Here is a 24,602-nt window from a genome sequence, read left to right as displayed (position 1 = left end):
CCAAGCTTCCCCCTCCCCCCCCCAGCCATTGTCCAATCCATGGGAAAGGGGCTCTAACCCCACCCCCCAAGAGGAGGTGGGGGTCGACGACGCCCGGCAAGGGGGGGGGGGGGGGGGTTCATGGTGGCATCTGGGAGTCCCTTTTAAGAAGGGGAACCCCAAATGCTAGCCCCCTCCCAGGAGAAATAAGTATAGGGGTACAAAGTACCCCTTACCCATTTCCACAAAGGGTTAAGTGAAATAAAAACATCACGTGGAAGTCCTTTAATAGTCTAAGGGCTGGTTCACACGGACGCTTGGCAGCGTTTACCGCCAAGCGCTCGGGACTCGTCGGCTAAACACTCTTATTCAAGTGAATGGGCGAGTTTAGCATCACGCGGTTACCAGCGGTGTTCCGATCCCGATTTAACACGTATTTTCGGCCGGCCCTAGAAGCCGCATGCAAAGTCCAGGGTCGGCTAGCCGCCGCGGCTTCATGTCCCCTTGCGGGGACGAGAAACTCCGATCGCGACGGGAAGCTGACGATCGCTGTACCACCGCCCCCGACCGAGACGTCACAGGACGACGCGGCTTCCCGGCCGCCGCAACGCTGTCAGGCGTCCGTGTGAACCAGACCTTAATTAACCAGAAATACTTACCTGTACCTTTACAAAAATGTTCCCATGCCAATATTGTCAGAAATGTTCCCAAGCCAATACCCTCCTGATCCTAATTGGTCTGTTATTAGACCAATGGGGAGATTTGGAGCCAAAATTCAAAGATGCTTTTGGCTCTAGCTATACAGAGTGTAGAGCTGCTCCATCGTCCCTCCTGCATGGCTTTCCACTCTCCTCCCCGTATACCGCACTTATAGCGCCCACCCACGCTGTCACCCAGGAGCACTCATAGCACCCTGATTCCACCCTTTTTTCCTCTTGTACCCACTGTTGTCCTCCACATACTCCGCAAATTGTGTTTCTATCTCGCACAGGGATTAACCGCTAAAGTCGATGGCCAGTGACTTCAATGTGAACGCAATTTTTTTTTAAGTTTGCGTTAAATGCGAACGGCCCATGTGTGCCAGGAACCGTCCGCCTGCAAACTGTTTGGGCCATCTCTAGCTACCGGTTTTGGGGTTTTCTTGGCTAAAGAACAATGAATTGAGGTAAGTATAGTGTCACTAAACGAGTTGTCCAATAGGGCTGCATACATTGTGGCGGATTACGCCATGGTCATTTTTCTTTTAGCTCTTCTCTCCATTTTGATGAACATTAATTCTTGTATAGCATTGGGGGCTCCAGTATTGAAAATTTAGTGACAGAGAAATGATCTGTCCTCTGTATAGCAATATGTCCACCCTAGGAACGCGCCATTATGCTCAATAGTGATTGGTAGTGATCTGGCAGATCATTTCACGTCTTTACATCGGGTGTGTTGATTGCCGGTTTGCTTGCGGTGTCTCGCGGTGTCTAGGTTGTGATGTATCTGCAGACTGTTTGCTGAACATGTTTGTTTAGGCTTAACGCTGCCTGTCTCTTCTCATCCACAGACTGGTCTCTGGAGGTGTTGGAGCTGTGTAAGAAATATCACAATGACACGGTGGTGGCCATAGATCTGGCTGGAGATGAATCTCTGAACTGTGAGGCAGCGCCCGGACATCGCAAGGCCTATGAGGTGTGGCTTATGTATGAGGTGACGATGTCATAGGAGAGGTGAATTTACTAGTGGCAGGTTGTGGTAGTGCCAGCTAGCAGTGGTGCATGACGAGTAGTAGCAGAGTCACTTTGTAATGGCAGATGAGATTGCTGTATGAGTAGTGGTAGGTGGCAGTCTATGACACGACTATGTACTCTGTAAAGTGCTGCAGAAGATATCACTGCTATATAAATACATAATAATAATAATATGGCAGGACATTACACTATGACTATGGTAGGATTAGATTGTGAGCTCCTCTGAGGACAGTCAGTGACATGACTGTACTCTGTAATTTGCTGCAGAGGATGTCAGTGCTATATAAATATATAATAATAATAATAATAATAATATGGTAGGACATTACACTATGACTATGGCAGGACTAGATTGTGAGTTCCTCTGAGGACAGTCAGTGACATGACTGTGTACTCTGTAAAGTGCTGCAGAAGATGTCAGTGCTATATAAATACATAATAGTAACATGGTAGGACATTAGACTATGACTATGGTAGGATTAGAGTGTGAACTCCTCTGAGGACAGTCAGTGGAATGACTATATACTCTGTACAGTGCTGCAGAAGATGTCAGTGCTATATAAATACACAATAATAATATGGTAGGACATTAGACTATGACTTTGGTAGGATTAGATTGTGAACTCCTCTGAGGACAGATATATATATATATATATATATATATATATATATATATATATATATATATTCTATCTCTATCTCACCTAAAGGATTATCAGGAACACCAGTTCAATTTCTCATTAATGCAATGATCTAATCAGCCGAATCACATGGCAGTTGCTTCAATGCAGTTAGGGGTCAGAGGAGAGTGGGCCGACTGATTCAAGCTGATAGAAGAGCAACGTTGCCTGAAATAACGTTACAACCGAGGTATGCAGCAAAGCATTTGTGAAGCCACAACACGCACAACCTTGAGGCGGATGGGCTACAACAGCAGAAGACCCCACTGGGTACCACTCATCTCCACTACAAATAGGAAAAAGAGGCTACAATTTGCACGAGCTCACCAATATTGAACAGTTGAAGACTGGAAAAATGTTGCCTGGTCTGATGAGTCTCTATACAGTCATAATTTGGCGTAAACAGAATGAGAACATGGATCCATCGTGCCTTGTTACCAGTATGCAGGCTGGTGGTGGTGGCGTAATGGTGTGGGGGATGTTTTCTTGGCACACTTTAGGCCCCTTTGTGACAATTGGGCATTGTTAAAAATGCCACGGGAAACCTCAGCATTGTTTCTGACCATGTCCATCCCTTCATGACCACCATGTACCCATCCTCTGATGGCTACTTCCAGCAGGATAATGCACCATGTCACAAAGCTCAAATCATTCCAAATTGGTTTCTTGAACATGACAATGAGTTCACTGTACTAAAATGGCCCCCACAGTCACCAGCTCTCAACCCAATAGAGCATCTTTGGGATGTGATGGAAAGGGCGCTTCGTACCCTGGATGTGCATCCTACAAATCTCTATCAACTGCAAGATGCTATCCTATCAATATGGGCCAACATTTCTAAAGAATGCTTTCAGCGCTTTGTTGAATCAATGCCACGTAGAATTAAGGCAGTTCTGAAGGCGAAAGGGGGTCAAACACCGTATTAGTGTGGTGTTCCTATACAGGGACGGATCTAGGGGGGGGGGCGAGCGGGTCTCTTGCCCCAGGCGCAGTTTGTTGAATTCTTAAAAAGGCGCCAAAACTGGATAGGGAAAGGCAGTTTAGGTGCCAAAACCTGACCTTTAGGCACCAAAACCTGACCTTTAGGTGCCAAAACTGGATGAGGAATGGCAGTTTAGGCGCTAAAACCTGCCCTTTAGACACCAAGACCTGACCTTTAGGCGCCAAAACTGGATGAGGAATAGCAGTTTAGGCGCCAAAACCTGACCTTGCCCCAGGCGCAATTTGGTCTAGATCCGTCCCTGTTCCTATAATCCTTTAGGTGAGTATATATCTATATATATATATGTCTCGATAGATAGATAGATAGATTCACATATATATATATATATATTCACGTGTGTGTATATACAGTACATGCATATGCAGGGACATATAATGCAGTGTAGTAAATATAATGGTTATGTTGGATGGGGAGGTAGGATATGGTTCTATAATACAGCTGATAGCTGTAAGAGGTCAGGGCTGCACATACACAGTTGAGGGGTCCAAGGGGTCTCCCGGGTTTGATAGGAAAGGAGGCTCGTTTGTAGATGTATGCTACTGCAAATTACTAAAGCCATGCTGCCACCTAGTGGTGATAATTGCACACTGCATGTACAGGTCTGTTTTATACGAGGCTGAGTGTATAATCGTGACTCTTGAGTAGCAGCAGTAGTATTGTACCAGGTGAGCCATCAGTAAAAACAGGACGTTTTGAATCCGGATAATACCATTTATTGACTAACTTAAAAGAATAAGAGTAAGCTTTCGGCTGTAAAGCCTTTGTCGGGCTTCAATCCTGTTTGCTCACAAGATGTTAGTTGGACAGACGACTACATACATGCAACATCTTTTTAACCGTTTATTTAGGAAAGAGTTCTTTACAGTAAGAGTGATAAAGATGTGGAATGCATTGCCACAGGAAGTAGTTATGGCAAATTCTGTATCTGCATTTAAAGGAGGCTTAGATGCTTTCCTTGCGATGAACGACATCCATGGCTACAATTACTAGGTAATACCCAATGATGTTGATCCAGGGATGTTATCTGATTGCCATCTGGAGTCGGGAAGGAATTTTTTCCCTTTTGGGGCTAATTGGACCATGCCTTGTAAGGTTTTTTTTGCCTTCCTCTGCATCAACAGGGATATGTGAGGGAGCAGGCTGGAGTTGTACTTTATTTTCTGGTTGAACCTGATGGACGTGTGTCTTTTTTTTAACCTAAAAAACTATGTAACTATGTAATATCAAAAGTGGATACATAGATTGTTCTGCAAACATAAATACATGTCATTGCAATGCCTTAATTGAAACAAAACATCTAGGTCTTGAGAGGATGTTAGCTGATTTATGACAAATAGATAAGACCCTTTGCATATTCAATCCTCACACAATCAAAACTCTGGCACAGAGGCATCGTAAATTCTGAGTTCAAGAGTTAGCTACAAGCAGAATGGATGCAGTTAGTCTGGGCTGAAAAAAGAATTACTGTATGTCATTAAATATTATCAACCTCATACCAATGCAAGAAATGGGTATCTTTGTTCAATGCTTTATCTACAGATTTGAATCAATGTATACATTTTGCTTCTGAGATTAGTCTCTCTTTCCGTGATGTAAAGACACCCTCCAGGGCAGTAACCCGAAGATCATTTAACCTGTGTCCATGGGGACAAAAGTGTGTAGCGACTGGGAGATCAGATTTGGTATCGTTAATAGTGTGCCTGTGTCCATTCATACGTTTGCGCAGATGTTGTCCAGTTTCTCACATGTACATAACATTGAGGCATTTAGCACACATGGGGCTTGATTCACTAAACCATGATAAGTGCATTTCTGCGCAATCTCGAATTTTCACGTGAAACAGCAATTCGTGATTGCGCGCGATAATTGGCATGTGAATTGTAGGTAACAACCACGGCCCTTTTCCTGGTCTTGCTTATATTTCATTACCTTAAAGGGAACCAGAGAGGAAGCACCCTTGTGTATTTTACCATGTATATCAGTAAGAACATTAGAGAAAACACTTACCATGCTGTCTGTTTCGTCCTCACTGCTAAAAGTGTCTGTTATCAGCAGTCACAAGAATCCCAGACTGAGCAATTAAATCTGGCTTTGCAGGGAATAATTATTGCTGAGTCATTATAGCAAAGCCACAAGGGGGCAGGCTTGGGCTTGAAATAACACCACAGAAGACAGACTTAGCTATAATCTTTCTGTAGCAAAGCTAGACGGAGCAGCCTGACTTCTCAGTCGGGGGGGGGGGGGGGGGGGGGGTTTATCAGAGGTGATAACAGTCAGATTACACAGAGAACAATGAAACAAAGGGCAGATTAGGTGTTTACTGTCATGTTCCCACTGATTTATAAGGTAAAATACAAGAGGGTGCTTCATCTCTGGTTCTCTTTAAGAGGACCTCCAGAGTGAAAACGAAAATCCTGCAGCCTGCAAGCAAAAGAAAGTGATATTTACCCGAGAAGTCTTGTCCCACGATGCCATCCCGAAGTCCCTGCATCACTGGACTTCTGGCGCCTGGCCCCACCTCCTCTCTCTGCCCGGAGAAAAACGCCAAGCTATTTACTGCAGTAACTGTAGGAAGAGAGCCGTATCCCAAAGGTTGTCACCTACAACCCACACCTGGAAATCTAAAGGAGGATTGCAAAGGGACTTCATCCCATTTTACACAAGGATCACAGACTGAGAACGATATTCCCTAAACCTCCCCTCCTGGCATATCGACAGCCTCCCAATCTAAAACAGGTGATTGTCAGGAGCTCTTTGAATAGGCCCAAACAGAATGGAACATTGCCCTGCTGACAAAAAGGTGTGCACAAAGGGTCTTCTTTATTTGACATAGACCAGCTAACGTCCTCTCAAGACCCTATTTGGATATTTTAAACCTGAATTTATATTTTAAAAACAATCTATGTATCCTTTTGATGTTGCACGCATACAGTTGTGTGTTTCAACCTCTTGTCAGCATACAGGATTGGAGTCTGAAGAAAGCTGCACAGCTGAAAGCTTACTTTTTCTTTTAAAGTGTACCTGACATGGGCACACAAAGATTTGATACTTAAACGGGGCTTCCTCCAGCCCCATGAGCACCACTGCATCCCTCACTGTCCTCCCAAGTGGCTCTGTTCTCCTGGTATCGGTCCCGGCAATCTGGCTCAGTCACGGCAGTTAGCTCCTCCGCACATGCACGGAGGAGCTGCACATGCACACAAGAGACCGACTGGCGTGACTGAGCCAGATTTACGGGACCGATAGCGGGAGAATGAAGGCACTCAGGAAGATGGCGAGGGACGCATCGCTGCTCATGGGGCTGGAGAAAGCCCCGGGTAAGTGTAACATTTTTTAGTGTGCCCATTTTTGCCAGTAAATGGTATCACCCTGATTGAAAACTTCTTGTATAATAATGCCTTGCCTGATATTCTGTGGAGGTGGGGAGGAGGTGAGTGTAAGACGGGTGATATTCTGTGACGGGGAGGAAGAGGTGCGTATAATAATGCTGATATTTTGTGGAGGTGAGTATAATAATGCTGATATTTTGTGGAGGGAGGACGAGGTGAGTATAATAATGCTGATATTTTGTGGAGGTGAGTATAATAATGCTGATATTCTATGGAGGTGAGTATAATAATGCTGATATTTTGTGGAGGTGAGGAAGAGGTGAGTATAATAATGCTGATATTCTGTGGAGGTGAGGAAGAGGTGAGTATAATAATGCTAATATTTTGTGGAGGTGAGTATAATAATGCTGATATTCTGTGGAGGTGAGTATAATAATGCTGATATTTTGTGGAGGTGAGGAAGAGGTGAGTATAATAATGCTGATATTCTGTGGAGGTGAGGAAGAGGTGAGTATAATAATGCTGATATTCTGTGGACGGAGGAAGAGGTGAGTATAATAATGCTGATATTCTGTGGACGGAGGAAGAGGTGAGTATAATAATGCTGATATTCTGTGGACGGAGGAAGAGGTGAGTATAATAATGCTGATATTCTGTAGAGGTGAGGAAGAGGTGAGTATAATAAAGCTGATATTCTGTGGGGGGGGGGGGGGGGGGAGGTGAGTATAATGATGTGTGATATTCTGTGGAGGAGGAAGAATTGTGCAGATTCTTGCCTGGATTGTGCAGCTGTTACGTCTAGCAATGCTTAGCAATGCTGCGTTTTCTTATAGATATGCTGCTGTCGCAATGGCCGGTAGTAAAGTGAGAAGTTATGGCTGTTATCGCAGACGCTGGGTACACACATAACATTCTAGCCTGTTGGGAATTTTTGTTTTATGGCTAAGCTGTAAATTCCTCCAGCGTTGAACAATCAGTTTACAGATAAATACTGGATGTCATCACAATGCTGGTATATGGAGTGGACTCTATTCCAAAGGTCAGCTATAGATACTAAGGGAGGTGTGTCCTGCATTACATGACCCAGATAAAGAGGAGATACTGAGGCTGCATGGAGGTGGCGTGTCCTGTATTACATAACTCAGATCAGGGGGAGGGTAGTGAGGCTGCATGGAGGAGGCGTGTCCTGTATTACATAACTCAGATCAGGGGGAGGGTAGTGAGGCTGCATGGAGGAGGCGTGTCCTGTAGTACATAACTCAGATCAGGGGGTGGGTAGTGAGGCTGCATGGAGCAGGCGTGTCCTGTATTACATAACTCCGATCAGTGGGAGGGTAGTGAGGCTGCATGGAGGAGGCGTGTAATAATATGATAGGACATTAAACCATGACTATGGTAGGATTAGATTGTGAGCTCCTCTGAGGACAGTCAGTGACATGACTATGTATTCTGTAATGTGCTGTAGGAGATGTCAGTGCTATATAATACATAAAAATTATATGGTAGTACATTAGATTATGATTATGATAGGAATAGTCTGAGAGCTCCCCTGAGGACAGTTAATGACATGACTATGTACTCTGTAAAGTGCTGCAGGAGACATCAGTGCTATATAATACATAATAATAATATGGTAGGACAATTAGACCAAAACTATGGTAGGATTAGATTGTGAGCTCCTCTGAGGACAGTCAGTGACATGATTATGTACTCTGTAAAGTGCTGCAGAAGATGTCAGTGCCATATAAATAAATAGTAATAGTATGGTAGGACATTAGACTATGACAATGGTAGGATTAGAGTGCGAGCAACTGAGAACAGTCATTGGTTGCTTTGGGAGGTAGTAATGCCCATTTTCTGGTGATTATCGTGTAATAATACGGCTGTGTTCTCTGATTGGATGGTTTGGTTCCAGGAAGCTGTGAGATGCGGGATACACAGGACAGTGCATGCTGGAGAGGTTGGACCCCCCAGTGTTGTGAAGGAGGTAAGATACTTATAGTTTGCCACCAGTCTGCTTTATATCCTGAGATCTGCTACCACACATCCTTGTCCAGCTGTACCGGCTCTCGCGGGTGATCAGCGGACGATCTTATGTGTGATCAATCACTCAGACTGATGTTGTGATTGGACGGGGGGGCTCTTCTGTCTCTGCCCACTTTCCACTGGCCAGTCTGCATGCTGGTCCTGCTGATCACAGTGATGAGGAAGAGGATCAGCACAATGGCATTATAGGTACATCATTCTTCATAGCTGATAACATAAAGCCTTTGAAGGATGATTGTCAGCAGTGTGAGATAACAGAGTGATTTGTGTATCGCGGATCGCTGTCAGTGTGTGAAAGTCGCGGTAACCCAGAGATCCCACATCACACAGCACTATTATTATTATTATTACTCTATATTTAAATATGGCAGCACTTTTGTGTATTGTATATCGCTGTCAACAAGTGAAAGTCACGGCAACCCGGAGATCGCACATCATGGCTTCCATACTACGCACACAGCACTATTATTATTATTATTATTATTATTACTCTATATTTACATATGGCGGCACTGTGTGTATCGCCTATCACTATCAGCACGTGGAAGTTGCAGTAACCCAGAGATCGCATTTCACGACTCACGGCTCCCAGTCTACGCACACAGCACTATGATTATTTATAGTATTACTCTATATTTACATATGGCGGCACTGCGTGTATTGCGTATCGCTGCCAGCGTGTGAAAGTCGCAGTAACTCGGTGATCGCACATCACGGCTCCCAGTCTATGCACACAGCACTATTGTCATTACTAGTGACCTAAGCCTGTTTGAGAACGGGCTCTAGGACTGTGAACACCGCGCGTGCACGCACCCGCCCCTCGCGTGTATACACACACGCACACGCGCACGCGCACACACACACACACACACACACACACACACACACACACACACACACACACACACACCTGCCCGCTCGGCCGGCCAGCCCGCGCTGCGTCCTGTCTCAACGGCTGTCAGTGCTTGACATGCGCAGTGGCGCAAAAGCACTGACACATGGACAGGACGCAGGGACACTTGAGGATTATTAGGTAGGATTATTATTATTACTTTATATTTACATATGGTGGCACTGTGTATATCGCTGCCAGCGTGTGAAATTCGCAGTAACCCGCAGATCACACATCACGGCTCTGTCTATGCACACAGCACTATTATTATTATTACTCTATATTTACATATGGCGGCACTGTGTGTTTCGCATATTGCCGTCAGCGGGTGAAAGTCTCAGTAGATCGCACATCATGGCTTCCATACTACGCACTCAGCACTATTATTATTTTTACACTATATTTACATATGGCGGCACTTTGTGTATCGCAGGCTGTGGAGGTACTGAAGGCGGAGAGGATCGGACATGGATATCACACCATAGAAGACCCAATTCTGTATCAAGAGCTGCTGGACCGGAACATGCATTTTGAGGTGTGTTATTTGCAAATGTATGTGGAGACTTTGCTGGGCGGTAATATGGGAGCGAGGAGGGGTTAGAGGAAAAGGTTAGGGTCAGTGGTTGTATGCAAGGGGTTAGGGTCGGAGCGGTGGTTAAGGGGGAAGAGGTTGTAGGATAGGGTCAGGGATGAGGGGAGGGGTTAGGATTTGGGTGTGTCAGTCCTTAGACCATTCACAATACAGCTTTGCATTCCTGCTCATTGCGATGTATTGTGGCTGGGTACACTGTATGAAGTGAAATCGTATTTGTGCATATGTTGTGTAGAGTAAAAGGTCCCTGATATCTCTGCATTCCTGTGTGACAGCTTTACTCACATGACTTGTAGATCAGGGCTGATCATTGCTCTGTGCTGTCCTTCCTGTTCCTGTCTATACTGTATGCACTGTACAGGAGCTCTGATATCTCTGCATCCCTGTGTGACAGCTTTACTCACATGGCTTGTAGATCAGGGCTGATCATTGCTCTGTGCTGTCCTTCCTGTTCCTGTGTATACTGTATACTGTGTACACCAGCTCTGATATCTCTGCATCCCTGTGTAACAGCTTTACTCACATGATTTGTAGATCAGGTCTGATCATTGCTCTGTGCTGTCCTTCCTGTTCCTGTCTACATACCTCCCAACTTTTTGAGATGAGAAAAAGGGACACTTAAGCCATGCCCATGCCACACCCCTGGTCACGCCCCCACCAAGCCCCTAGTCACACATACCATAAAGATTTCATAAGGAAAATATGTTGTTTTATAATTCAAACCATACTGGTCCTTTCTATCCTGGTTCATTTTCCTTCATAGTAACATTTTAAAATTAGTAATATATTAATTTAAAGGATGGGAATAAAGTGTAGAGTCAATCAAACACATTTTTAGTATAGAAATATAAATATTTATATAGATAGAGGAACAAAGTCCTGAAAGAGGGACAAATGAGGGGGAAAGAGGGACAGAGCTCCCAAAAAGGGACTGTCCCTCCGAAAGTGGGACAGTTGGGAGCTATGCTGTCTATACTGTATGCACTGTACAGGAGCTCTGATATCTCTGCATCCCTGTGTGACAGCTTTAACTTGTGTGATTGTTGTTTTGAGTTGCTTCCTGATCCGGTTATGCTTATCTTCTTTCTAGGTGTAGACAGAAAGTCATCTGTAGTCAGTTGTGACTAATTTATAAATCAGCAAAAATCTATTAACCCCTCGCACTCTCGCATGCAAATGTTCAAACAAATGAATTCACAGATTCACTCATCCAGGCACAACTGTTATCCCTACAGCTAAGTTAAAAGCCGGGGTTTTCGTTCACAGAAGAATGCATTCTTATGCTTAGTCACCTATACTGCGCAGAAGTACCCAGGTAAACATAGGTGTCCTAACTCTAGCCCTGTAACATGCATAGTGCAGACATGCAAACCCATTCATTGCTAGAGTTAGGACACCTATGTTTACCTGGGTACTTCTGCGCAGTATAGGTAACTAAGCATAAGAATGCATTCTTCTGTGAACGAAAACCCCAGCTTTTAACTTAGCTGTAGGGATAACAGTTGTGCCTGGATGAGTGAATCTGTGAATTCATTTGTTTGAACATTTGCATGCGAGAGTGCGAGGGGTTAATAGATTTTTGCTGTTTTCTAGCCACACCCCCTTCAGCACCTCCCTTTCCTTAATAACTTATTTAATATCCTAACTAGTGGCGATGTGCCTGAATATATGTAATTTTTTTTTAATTTATAAATCAGATATCTTTATATATACATACACTATACATATATTGCTGGTATAACTGTTTGCTTCTGTGACAGACATGTCCGTGGTCCAGTTACCTCACCGGCGCCTGTGATCCAGACTTCACCAAACACCCTGTCATACAGTAAGTCCTGTCCTGCTTACTACCTACTGTGCAATCACTCTTCATACTACCTACTGTGCAATCACTCTTCATACTACCTACTGTGCAATCACTCTTCATACTACCTACCGTGCAATCAAGCTTCATACTACCTACTGTGCAATCACTCTTCACAAGTACTGTGTGTGTCCATTTAGCAACAATAGTGAATACACCCCTAAGTGAAGAATCTCAAAATTCTACCTAAGTGTCAATATTTTATGTGCCACCATTATTTTCCAACACTGCCTTAAAGTGTACCTGAGATGAAAACTGCATCAAGTACCATACTTACCTGGGGCTTCCTTAACCTCCTTGCCGGTTATCCCGAGCTCAGCTCGGGGTAACCTTCGTAGGAGGATTTCTCAGGCCCCGCTGGGCCGATTTTCAAAAAATGTTTTCCCTACACGCAGCTAGAACTTTGCTAGCTGCGTGTGGTACGCGAGCCGCCCACCGCCCAGACCCCTGCGCAGCCTGGCCAATCAGTGGCAGGCAGTGCTGAGGGGTGGATCGGGATTCCCTCTGACGTCGGTGACGTCATCCCGCCCCGTCGCCATGGCGACCGGGGAAGCCCAGCAGGAAATCCTGTTCTGTACGGGATTTCCTGCTTACTCTGATCGCCGGTGGCCATCGGAGTGGGTGGGGGGATGCCGCTGCTCAGCGGCTATCATGTAGAGAGCCCTGGGCTCGCTACATGATTTAAAAAAATAAATAAATAAAAAAGTGCTCTGCTGCCCACTTGCCGCAGGAATTGGACCGGCAAGGGGGTTAACCAGTTCACCTCCAAGTGGTTTTTACCCTAACGGACCAGAGCAAATTTCACCTGTCAGTGTTCCTCCCTTTTATTCCCTAATAACTTTATTACTACTTATCACAACAAAATGATCTATACCTCGTTTTTTTCGCCACCAATTAGGCTTTCTGTGGGTAGTACATGTTACTAAGAATTTTTTTATTCTATATGCGTGTTAACGGGGAAAAAGAAAATAATGGAAATAAATCATTATTTCTCAGTTTTTGCCCATTATAGTTTTAAAATTAAACGTTCTCCTGTGGTTAAACCAACACATTTTGTTTGCCCAGTCGTCCCAATTATTAAACCGTTTAAATGATGTCCCTATCACAATGTATGGCGACAATATATTACGTGGAAATATAGGTGCTATTTTTCTGTTTTGTCCGGTCCATAATTACAAGCCCCTATGTAGTAAAGTTAAAGCGGAATATAACCCTGCATTTCAACTTTGCTCTAAAACATTATTTACAGTATATTATATGCAACCAGCATATTTTTTTTTAATAGACCAGCATTAGAAGAGTTACACAGGGTTTTAAAGTTCCTGGATATTTCTGCAGACGCATCGGAAGCTCAGATAGTTACATTTTGTTTACATAAATGTATCTAAGTGTTGAATGTTACACACTTTGGCTGTCCTCCAGCTCAGTCAGAGAGAGTGAGTCACATTCAACACTTAGATACATTCATGTAAACAAAATGTAACTATCTGAGCTTCGGATGCGTCTGCAGAAATCTCCAGGAACTTTAAAGCCCTGTGTAACCCTTCCAATGCTGGTCTAGTAAAAAAAAATGCTGGTTGCATATAATATACCGTAAATAATGTTTTAGAGCAAAGTTGAAATGCAGGGTTATATTCCGCTTAGTAATATTCCCTAATAAAATATAAAAGCGGAGTCCCTAAATTACTATTTATGTATTTTTTTTTTTAACTTATTTTTTTTTACAAGTGTTTTTTTTGGGGGGGGGGGGGGGGGGGGCCTTTGGAAGTATAAGTTATTTATTTTATTAATATTGTGTATAAGTGTATGTATGTGTAATTTTACTTTTTGGCCGCAAGATGGCGCTAGGGAACACACTCCCATTTAATAGGAAGGGTTCACTTTTTTTTTTTACATTTGGTTACTCTGTGACGGCTTCCTGTTTTATGAATGGACTATGCTGTTCGTGATCACGTCCATTCCAGGCATTGCGATTGGGTCGAGGACTGCTCGGTCCTCTTCCCCAATCACGGAACACGGTGATCCGACGGTAAACTGCGGCGGTAGCGGCGCGCACAAGTGCGGATTGGCGGCGGGAGCAAGCGACTTATTAAAACGTCCTGTTCTACCCAGATTGACGTTAATAGGTTAAAGCAGAGTTCCCCAACCCTGTCCTCAAGGCCCACCAACCGTGCATGTTTTGCAGAAAACCACCAACATGCACAGGTGGAGTAATTAGTGCCTCAGTAGAGCTGATTAACTACCTGTGTGGATTTCCACAAAACATGCATTGTTGGTGGGCCTTGAGGACAGGGTTGGGGAACACTGGGTTAAAGGGAAGGTTCGCGCAGACTATAAAAAGCAAACTGCACTTACCTTGGGCTTCTTCCAGCTCCTGGCAGTAGATCGGTGCCCTCGCTGCAGCCCCTCTCCCTCCCGGCGTCCAGCGGTGAAAAAGCCGACCTCGCCAGTTCGGCTTCCAGGTCAGCTTCTGTGCGCTCCACGGCGGGGGGGTGGTCACGTGGTGTAGGGACGTCATCGGGTCTCTACTGCGCAAGCGCAGAACTACTGCGCCTGCGCAGTAGAGACCAGATGACGTCACTTACAACACGTGACCCGCATCGTGGAGCGCACATGAAGCCGACCCGGACGCCGACCTTGCGAGGTCGGCTTTTTCACCGCTGGACGCCGGGCACCGATCGACTGCCAGGAGCTGCAAGAAACCCCAGGTAAGTGCAGTTTGTTTTTATAGTCTGCGCGGATCTTCCCTTTAAAGGGAACCTGCGGTGAGAGGAATATAGAGGCTGAGCTATGTATTTCCTTTTAGGCCTGGTTCCCACTATACGCGCTGTTGTGCGCATTTCGGCAGCGTGTATAGTGTGCGACATGGTAGAAGTGCACAGACAGCCCTTCCAGCTTTCCCATCATATCACCAGTATGAGAGCGTGTGAGAGGAATAACACCAAACGTAACAAACCTGCTTCCCATTCACAGCTGAGACCTTGTAACACTAACCAGTCACATGACCTTGGGAGGGAAAATGTCTGATTGGACAGAATCATTTCCTTAGGGGTGTACTCACTTTTGTTATTAGCGGTTTAGACATTAATGGCTGTGTGTTTAGTTATTCTGATGGGACAGCATATTTATACGGTTAAACAAGCTGCACACTGACTGCTTTACATTGTGTCACATCTGCAGTGTTGTCCCATGAGAAGATATCATACAATATTTACACTGTTATTCAAGCTGTACACTGACTGCTTTACATTGTGTCACATTGTCACATCTGCAGTGTTGTCCCATGAGAAGATATCATACAATATTTACAGTTATACAAGCTGTACACTAACTACTTTACATTATGTCACAGCATCACATCTACAGTGTTGTCCCATGAGAAGAGATCATAATATTTACACTGTTATACGAGCTGTACACTGACTGCTTTACATTGTGTCACATCTGCAGTGTTGTCCCATGAGAAGATATCATACAATATTTACACTGTTATACAAGCTGTACACTGACTGCTTTACATTATGTCACAGTGTCACATCTGCAGTGCTGTCCCATGAGAAGATATCATATAATATTTAAGTTGTTATACAAGCTGTACACTGACTGCTTTGCATTGTGTCACAGTGTCACATTTGCAGTGTTGTCCCATGAGAAGATAAAATAACATATGTACAATAATGAGAGGTGTACTGGCTCTCGTAGTACCTTGCTGTCATACTGTTGAATCTATCCATGCACACATAGATACTAGATACAATAAGAGGTGTACTGACTCTTGTAGTACCTTGCTGACACATTGTTGATTCTCTTTGTGCACTGGCTCTTGTAGTACCTTTCATATTGTTGATTCTATACATACACTTGCTCTTGTAGTACCTTGCTGTCATACAGTTGATTCTATTCATGCACACTTAGGTAATAGTTCAGGAGTAGCGGTGGCTTTTCTTGCGGGATTGAGAGGCCCCTAAGCATTTGTTACCTTTTTTACTTGTTTTATATAATGTGATTTAATAAATATTGATAGAATGTTATCATGCTTGCTCCAGTGTCCAGCCATGGCTTTCTAGTTCATGCTGGTTACGGGGCTGGCTGCTGAGCTGCAATGAGAGTAAGGGGCTTCTTGTTCTGTAATTCTCAGGTTCAGGAAAGACAAAGCCAATTACTCCCTAAACACAGATGACCCGCTGATCTTCAGATCGACGCTGGATGTGGATTACGCCATCGCAGTAAAGCATATGGACTTCACAGAGGAAGAGTTCAAGCGCGTGGTAAGTGTACACAGGACAGGTGCTGGATGGGAGGGTACTAAGGGGAGTGTCCACAGGGCAGGTGCTGGGTAAGAGAGTACTGGGGGAGTGTCCACAGGGCAGGTGCTGGGTAAGAAAGTACTGGGGGAGTGTCCACAGGGCAGGTGCTGGGTAAGAGAGTACTGGGGGAGTGTCCACAGGGCAGGTGCTGGGTAAGAGGGTACTGGGGGAGTGTACACAGGGCAGGTGCTGGGTGGGAGGGTACTCAGGGGAGGGTACACAGTGCAGGTGCTGGATGGGAGGGTACACAGGGCATGTGCTGGATAGGAGGTTACACAGGGCAGGTGCTGGCTGGGTGGGAGGGTACACAGGGGGCGGGTACACAGTGCAGGTGCTGGATAGGAGGGTACTCTTACACAGTGCAGGTGCTGGATGGGAGGGTACACAGGGCAGGTGCTGGATAGGAGGTTACACGGGGCAGGTGCTGGGGGGGAGGGGGGGTACTCAGGGCAGGTGCTGGATGGGAGGGTGCACAGGGCAGGTGCTGGATGGGAGGGTACTCAGGGGAAGGGTACACAGGGCAGGTGCTGGATGGGAGGGTACTCATGGGAGGGTACACAAGGCAAATGCTGGATGGGAGGGTACACAGGGGAGGATACACGGGGCAGGTGCTGAATGGGAGGGTACTCAGGCGGAGGGTACACAGGGCAGCTGCTGGATGGGTGGGTACACAGGAAGGGTGCTGGATGGGAGGGTACACGGGGCAGATGCTGGATGCGAGGGTACTCGGGGGAGGGTGCACAGGGCAGATGCTGGATGGGAGGGTACTCGGGAGGGTACACAGGGCAGGTGCTGGATGGGAGGGTACACAGGGCAGGTTCTGGGTACTCGTACTCAGGGCAGGTGCTGGATGGGAGGGTACACAGGGCAGGTGCTGGATGGGAGGGTACACAGGGCAGGTGCTGGATGGGAGAGTACTCAGGGGGAGGGTACACAGGGCAGGTGCTGGATGGGAGGGTACACAGGGAGAGGGTACACAGGGCAGCTGCTGGATGGGTGGGTACACAGGAAGGGTGCTGGATGGGAGGGTACACGGGGCAGATGCTGGATGCGAGGGTACTCGGGGGAGGGTGCACAGGGCAGGTGCTGGATGGGAGGGTACTCAGGGGAAGGGTACACAGGGCAGGTGCTGGATGGGAGGGTACTCATGGGAGGGTACACAAGGCAAATGCTGGATGGGAGGATACACAGGGGAGGATACACAGGGCAGGTGCTGAATGGGAGGGTACTCAGGGGGAGGGTACACAGGGCAGCTGCTGGATGGGTGGGTACACAGGAAGGGTGCTGGATGGGAGGGTACACGGGGCAGATGCTGGATGCGAGGGTACTCGGGGGAGGGTGCACAGGGCAGATGCTGGATGGGAGGGTACTCGGGAGGGGACACAGGGCAGGTGCTGGATGGGAGGGTACACAGGGCAGGTGCTGGATGGGAGGGTACACAGGGCAGGTGCTGGATGGGAGAGTACTCAGGGGGAGGGTACACAGGGCAGGTGCTGGATGGGAGGGTACACAGGGAGAGGGTACACAGGGCAGCTGCTGGATGGGTGGGTACACAGGAAAGGTGCTGGATGGGAGGGTACACAGGGCAAATGCTGAATGGGAGGGTACACAGGGGGAGGATACACGGGGCAGGTGGTGAATGGGAGGATACTCAGGGGGAAGGTACACAGGGCAGCTGCTGGATGGGTGGGTACACAGGAAGGGTGCTGGATAGGAGGGTACACAGGGCAGATGCTGGATGGGAGGGTACTCGGGGAAGGGTACACAGGTCAGGTGCTGGATGGGAGGGTACACAGGGCAGGGGCTGGATGGGAAGGTACTCGGGGGGCGGGGGGTTTGATGAAGGGTAAACGGCAGGTGCTATATGGGAGGGTACTCAGGGGAGGGTACACAGTGCAGGTGCTGGATGGGAGGGTACACAGGGCAGGTGCTGGATAAGAGGTTACACAGGGCAGGTGCTGGGTGGGAGGGTACTCAGGGGGAGGATACACAGTGCAGGTGCTGGATAGGAGGGTACTTGGGGGGGTTGTGGGCAGGTTGGGGGGTACTCAGGGCAGGTGCTGGATGGGAGGGTACTCAGGGGGAGGGTACACAGGGCAGGTGCTGGATGGGAGGCTACTCAGGGGTAGGGTACACAGGGCAGCTGCTGGATGGGTGGGAACACAGGAAAGGTGCTGGATGGGAGGGTACACAAGGCAAATGCTGGATGGGAGGGTACACAGGGGAGGATAGACGGGGCAGGTGCTGAATGGGAGGGTACTCAGGGGAAGGGTACACAGGGCAGCTGCTGGATGGGTGGGTACACAGGAAGGGTGCTGGATGGGAGGGTACACAGGGCAGATGCTGGATGCGAGGGTACTCGGGGGAGGGTGCACAGAGAAGATGCTGGATGGGAGGGTACTTGGGAGGGTACAAAGGGCAGGTGGTGGATGGGAGGGTACTCGGGGAAGGGTACACAGGTCAGGTGCTGGATGGGTGGGTACACAGGGCAGGTGCTGGATGGGAAGGTACTTGGGGGGGGGGGATGAAGGGTAAACGGCAGGTGCTGGATGGGAGGGTACTCAGGGGAGGGTACACAGTGCAGGTGCTGGATGGGAGGGTACACAGGGCAGGTGCTGGATAAGAGGCTACACAGGGCAGGTGCTGGTTGGGAGGGTACTCAGGGGGAGGGTACACAGTGCAGGTGCTGGATGGGAGGGTACACAGGGCAGGTGCTGGATAAGAGGTTACACAGGGCAGGTGCTGGGTGGGAGGGTACTCAGGGGGAGGATACACAGTGCAGGTGCTGGATAGGAGGGTACTTGGGGGGGGGGGGGAATGGGGGGTTTGTGGGCAGGTTGGGGGGGTGTACTCAGGGCAGGTGCTGGATGGGAGGGTACTCAGGGGGGGGGTACACAGGGCAGGTGCTGGATGGGAGGGTACACAGGGCAGGTGCTGGGTGGGAGGGTACTCAGGGGGAGGATACACAGTTCAGGTGCTGGATAGGAGGGTACTTGGGGGGGGGGGATGGGGGGTTTGTGGGCAGGTTGGGGGGGGGGTACTCGGGGCAGGTGCTGGATGGGAGGGTGCACAGGGCAGGTGCTGGATGGGAGGGTACTCAGGGGTAGGGTACACAGGGCAGCTGCTGGATGGGTGGGTACACAGGAAGGTTGCTGGATGGGAGGGTACACAGGGCAGATGCTGGATGCGAGGGTACTCGGGGGAGGGTGCACAGGGCAGATGCTGGATGGGAGGGTACTTGGGAGGGTACACAGGGCAGGTGCTGGATGGGAGGGTACACAGGGCAGGTTCTGGGTACTCATACTCAGGGCAGGTGCTGGATGAGAGGGTACACAGGGCAGGTGCTGGATGGGAGGGTACACAGGGCAGGTGCTGGATGGGAGAGTACTCAGGGGGAGGGTACACAGGGCAGCTGCTGGATGGGTGGGTACACAGGAAAGGTGCTGGATGGGAGGGTACGCAGGGCAAATGCTGAATGGGAGGGTACACAGGGGGAGGATACACGGGGCAGGTGGTGAATGGGAGGATACTCAGGGGGAAGGTACACAGGGCAGCTGCTGGATGGGAGGGTACACAGGGCAGATGCTGGATGGGAGGGTACTCGGGGAAGGGTACACAGGTCAGGTGCTGGATGGGAGGGTACACAGGGCAGGGGCTGGATGGGAAGGTACTCGGGGGGCAGGGGGGGGGGGGGGTTGATGAAGGGTAAACGGCAGGTGCTGGATGGGAGGGTACACAGTGCAGGTGCTGGATGGGAGGGTACACAGGGCAGGTGCTGGATAAGAGGTTACACAGGGCAGGTGCTGGGTGGGAGGGTACTCAGGGGGAGGGTACACAGTGCAGGTGCTGGATGGGAGGGTACACAGGGCAGGTGCTGGATGGGAGAGTACTCAGGGGGAGGGTACACAGGGCAGGTGCTGGGTGGGAGGGAACTCAGGGGGAGGATACACAGTGCAGGTGCTGGATAGGAGGGTACTGGGGGGGGGGGGATGGGGGGTTTGTGGGCAGGTTGGGGGGGGAGTACTCAGGGCAGGTGCTGGATGGGAGGGTGCACAGGGCAGGTGCTGGATGGGAGGGTACTCAGGGGGAGGGTACACAGGGCAGGTGCTGGATGGGAGGGTACTCAGGGGTAGGGTACACAGGGCAGCTGCTGGATGGGTGGGTACACAGGAAAGGTGCTGGATGGGAGGGTACACAGGAAGGGTGCTGGATGGGAGAGTACACAGGGCAGATGCTGGATGCGAGGGTACTCTGGGGAGGGTGCACAGGGCAGATGCTGGATGGGAGGGTACTCGGGAGGGTACACAGGGCAGGTGCTGGATGGGAGGGTACACAGGGCAGGTTCTGGGTACTCGTACTCAGGGCAGGTGCTGGATGGGAGGGTACACAGGGCAGGTGCTGGATGGGAGGGTACACAGGGCAGTTGCTGGATGGGTGGGTACACAGGAAGGTTGCTGGATGGGAGGGTACACAGGGCAGATGCTGGATGCGAGGGTACTCGGGGGAGGGTGCACAGGGCAGATGCTGGATGGGAGGGTACTTGGGAGGGTACACAGGGCAGGTGCTGGATGGGAGGGTACACAGGGCAGGTTCTGGGTACTCATACTCAGGGCAGGTGCTGGATGAGAGGGTACACAGGGCAGGTGCTGGATGGGAGGGTACACAGGGCAGGTGCTGGATGGGAGAGTACTCAGGGGGAGGGTACACAGGGCAGCTGCTGGATGGGTGGGTACACAGGAAAGGTGCTGGATGGGAGGGTACGCAGGGCAAATGCTGAATGGGAGGGTACACAGGGGGAGGATACACGGGGCAGGTGGTGAATGGGAGGATACTCAGGGGGAAGGTACACAGGGCAGCTGCTGGATGGGAGGGTACACAGGGCAGATGCTGGATGGGAGGGTACTCGGGGAAGGGTACACAGGTCAGGTGCTGGATGGGAGGGTACACAGGGCAGGGGCTGGATGGGAAGGTACTCGGGGGGCAGGGGGGGGGGGGGTTGATGAAGGGTAAACGGCAGGTGCTGGATGGGAGGGTACACAGTGCAGGTGCTGGATGGGAGGGTACACAGGGCAGGTGCTGGATAAGAGGTTACACAGGGCAGGTGCTGGGTGGGAGGGTACTCAGGGGGAGGGTACACAGTGCAGGTGCTGGATGGGAGGGTACACAGGGCAGGTGCTGGATGGGAGAGTACTCAGGGGGAGGGTACACAGGGCAGGTGCTGGGTGGGAGGGAACTCAGGGGGAGGATACACAGTGCAGGTGCTGGATAGGAGGGTACTGGGGGGGGGGGGGGGATGGGGGGTTTGTGGGCAGGTTGGGGGGGGAGTACTCAGGGCAGGTGCTGGATGGGAGGGTGCACAGGGCAGGTGCTGGATGGGAGGGTACTCAGGGGGAGGGTACACAGGGCAGGTGCTGGATGGGAGGGTACTCAGGGGTAGGGTACACAGGGCAGCTGCTGGATGGGTGGGTACACAGGAAAGGTGCTGGATGGGAGGGTACACAGGAAGGGTGCTGGATGGGAGAGTACACAGGGCAGATGCTGGATGCGAGGGTACTCTGGGGAGGGTGCACAGGGCAGATGCTGGATGGGAGGGTACTCGGGAGGGTACACAGGGCAGGTGCTGGATGGGAGGGTACACAGGGCAGGTTCTGGGTACTCGTACTCAGGGCAGGTGCTGGATGGGAGGGTACACAGGGCAGGTGCTGGATGGGAGGGTACACAGGGCAGTTGCTGGATGGGAGAGTACTCAGGGGGAGGGTACACAGGGCAGGTGCTGGATGGGAGGGTACTCAGGGGGAGGGTACACAGGGCAGCTGCTGGATGGGTGGGTACACAGGAAAGGTGCTGGATGGGAGGGTACACAGGGCAAATGCTGAATGGGAGGGTACACAGGGGGAGGATACACGGGGCAGGTGCTGAATGGGAGGATACTCAGGGGGAAGGTACACAGGGCAGCTGCTGGATGGGTGGGTACACAGGAAGGGTGCTGGATGGGAGGGTACACAGGGCAGATGCTGGATGGGAGGGTACTCGGGGAGGGGTACACAGGTCAGGTGCTGGATGAGAGGCTACACAGGGCAGGTGCTGGATGGGAAGGTACTCAGGGGAGGGTACACAGTGCAGGTGCTGGATGGGAGGGTACACAGTGCAGGTGCTGGATAAGAGGTTACACAGGGCAGGTGCTAGGTGGGAGGGTACTCAGGTAGAGGATACACAGTGCAGGTGCTGGACAGGAGGGTACTTGGGGGGGGGGGGGGGGTTGTGGGCAGGTTGGGGGGGTACTCAGGGCAGGTGCTGGATGGGAGGGTGCACAGGGCAGGTGCTGGATGGGAGGCTACTCAGGGGTAGGGTACACAGGGCAGCTGCTGGATGGGTGAGTACACAGGAAAGGTGCTGGATGGGAGGGTACACAAGGCAAATGCTGGATGGGAGGGTACACAGGGGAGGATACACGGGGCAGGTGCTGAATAGGAGGGTACTCAGGGGGAGGGTACACAGGGCAGCTGCTGGATGGGTGGGTACACAGGAAGGGTGCCGGATGGGAGGGTATACAGGGCAGATGCTGGATGCGAGGGTACTCGGGGGAGGGTGCACAGGGCAGATGCTGGATGGGAGGGTACTCGGGAGGGTACACAGGGCAGGTGCTGGATGGGAGGGTACACAGGGCAGGTGCTGGATGGGTGAGTACTCAGGGGGAGGGTACACAGGGCATGTGCTGGATGGGAGGGTACTCAGGGGGAGGGTACACAGGGCAGCTGCTGGATGGGTGGGTACACAGGGCAGGTGCTGGATGGGAGAGTACTCAGGGGGAGGGTACACATGGCAGCTGCTGGATGGGTGGGCACACAGGAAAGGTGCTGGATGGGAGGATACACAGGGCAAATGCTGAATGGGAGGGTACACAGGGAGAGGATACACGGGGCAGGTGCTGAATGGGAGGATACTCAGGGGGAAGGTACATAGGGCAGCTGCTGGATGGGTGGGTACACAGGAAGGGTGCTGGATGGGAGGGTACACGGGGCAGATGCTGGATGCGAGGGTACTCGGGGGAGGGTGCACAGGGCAGATGCTGGATGGGAGGGTACTCGGGAGGGTACACAGGGCAGGTGCTGGATGGGAGGGTACACAGGGCAGGTTCTGGGTACTCGTACTCAGGGCAGGTGCTGGATGGGAGGGTACACAGGGCAGGTGCTGGATGGGAGGGTACACAGGGCAGGTGCTGGATGGGAGAGTACTCAGGGGGAGGGTACACAGGGCAGGTGCTGGATGGGAGGGTACACAGGGAGAGGGTACACAGGGCAGCTGCTGGATGGGTGGGTACACAGGAAGGGTGCTGGATGGGAGGGTACACAGGGCAGATGCTGGTTGGGAGGGTACTCGGGGAAGGATACACAGGTCAGGTGCTGGATGGGAGGGTACACAGGGCAGGTGCTGGATGGGAAGGTACTCAGGGGGGGGGGGGATGAAGGGTAAACGGCAGGTGCTGGATGGGAGGGTACAAGGGTATTCAGGGGAGGGTACACAGGGCAGGTGCTGGATAATAGGTTACACAGGGCAGTAGCTGGGTGGGAGGGTACTCGGGGAGGGTACACAGTGCAGGTGCTGGATAAGAGGTTACACAAGGCAGGTGCTGGGTGGGAGGGTACTCAGGGGGAGGGTACACAGTGCAGGTGCTGGATGGGAGGGTACACAGGGCAGGTGCTGGATAAGGGGGTTACACAGGGCAGGTGCTGGGTGGGAGGGTACTCGGGGAGGGTACACAGTGCAGGTGCTGGATGGGAGGGTACACAGGGCAGGTGCTGGATAAGAGGTTACACAGGGCAGGTGCTGGGTGGGAGGGTACTTAGAGGGAGGGTACACAGTGCAGGTGCAGGATGGGAGGGTACACAGGGCAGGTGCTGGATAAGAGGTTACACAGGGCAGGTGCTGGGTGGGAGGATACTCGGGGAGGGTACACAGTGCAGGTGCTGGATGGGAGGGTACACAGGGGAGGTGCTGGATAAGACGTTACACAGGGCAGGTGCTGGGTGGGAGGGTACTCAGGGGGAGGGTACACAGTGCAGGTGCTGGATGGGAGGGTACACAGGGCAGGTGCTGGATAAGAGGGTTACACAGGGCAGGTGCTGGGTGGGAGGTTACTCGGGGAGGTTACACAGGGCAGGTGCTGGGTGGGAGGG

The 24,602-nt window shown here is 50.3% G+C and overlaps 1 protein-coding gene across 1 annotated transcript in view; it reads left to right on the top strand.

The window, feature by feature from the left end:
* ADA (adenosine deaminase) overlaps window positions 1–24,602 on the top strand; it is a 93,223-nt gene that overhangs the window by 63,726 nt on the left and 4,895 nt on the right. The window contains exons 6-10 of the mRNA XM_068262005.1: window positions 1,529–1,653; window positions 8,640–8,711; window positions 10,096–10,197; window positions 12,015–12,082; window positions 16,257–16,386. Of these exons, the coding sequence (XP_068118106.1) occupies window positions 1,529–1,653; window positions 8,640–8,711; window positions 10,096–10,197; window positions 12,015–12,082; window positions 16,257–16,386 (497 nt within the window). The remainder of the gene's footprint in view (window positions 1–1,528; window positions 1,654–8,639; window positions 8,712–10,095; window positions 10,198–12,014; window positions 12,083–16,256; window positions 16,387–24,602) is intronic.

This window comes from Hyperolius riggenbachi, chromosome 12 (assembly GCF_040937935.1).
Source record: "Hyperolius riggenbachi isolate aHypRig1 chromosome 12, aHypRig1.pri, whole genome shotgun sequence".
NCBI lineage: Eukaryota > Metazoa > Chordata > Amphibia > Anura > Hyperoliidae > Hyperolius > Hyperolius riggenbachi.
The sequence above is the reverse complement of the archived record's forward strand: the minus strand, read 5'-3'. Positions and strand labels throughout refer to the sequence as shown.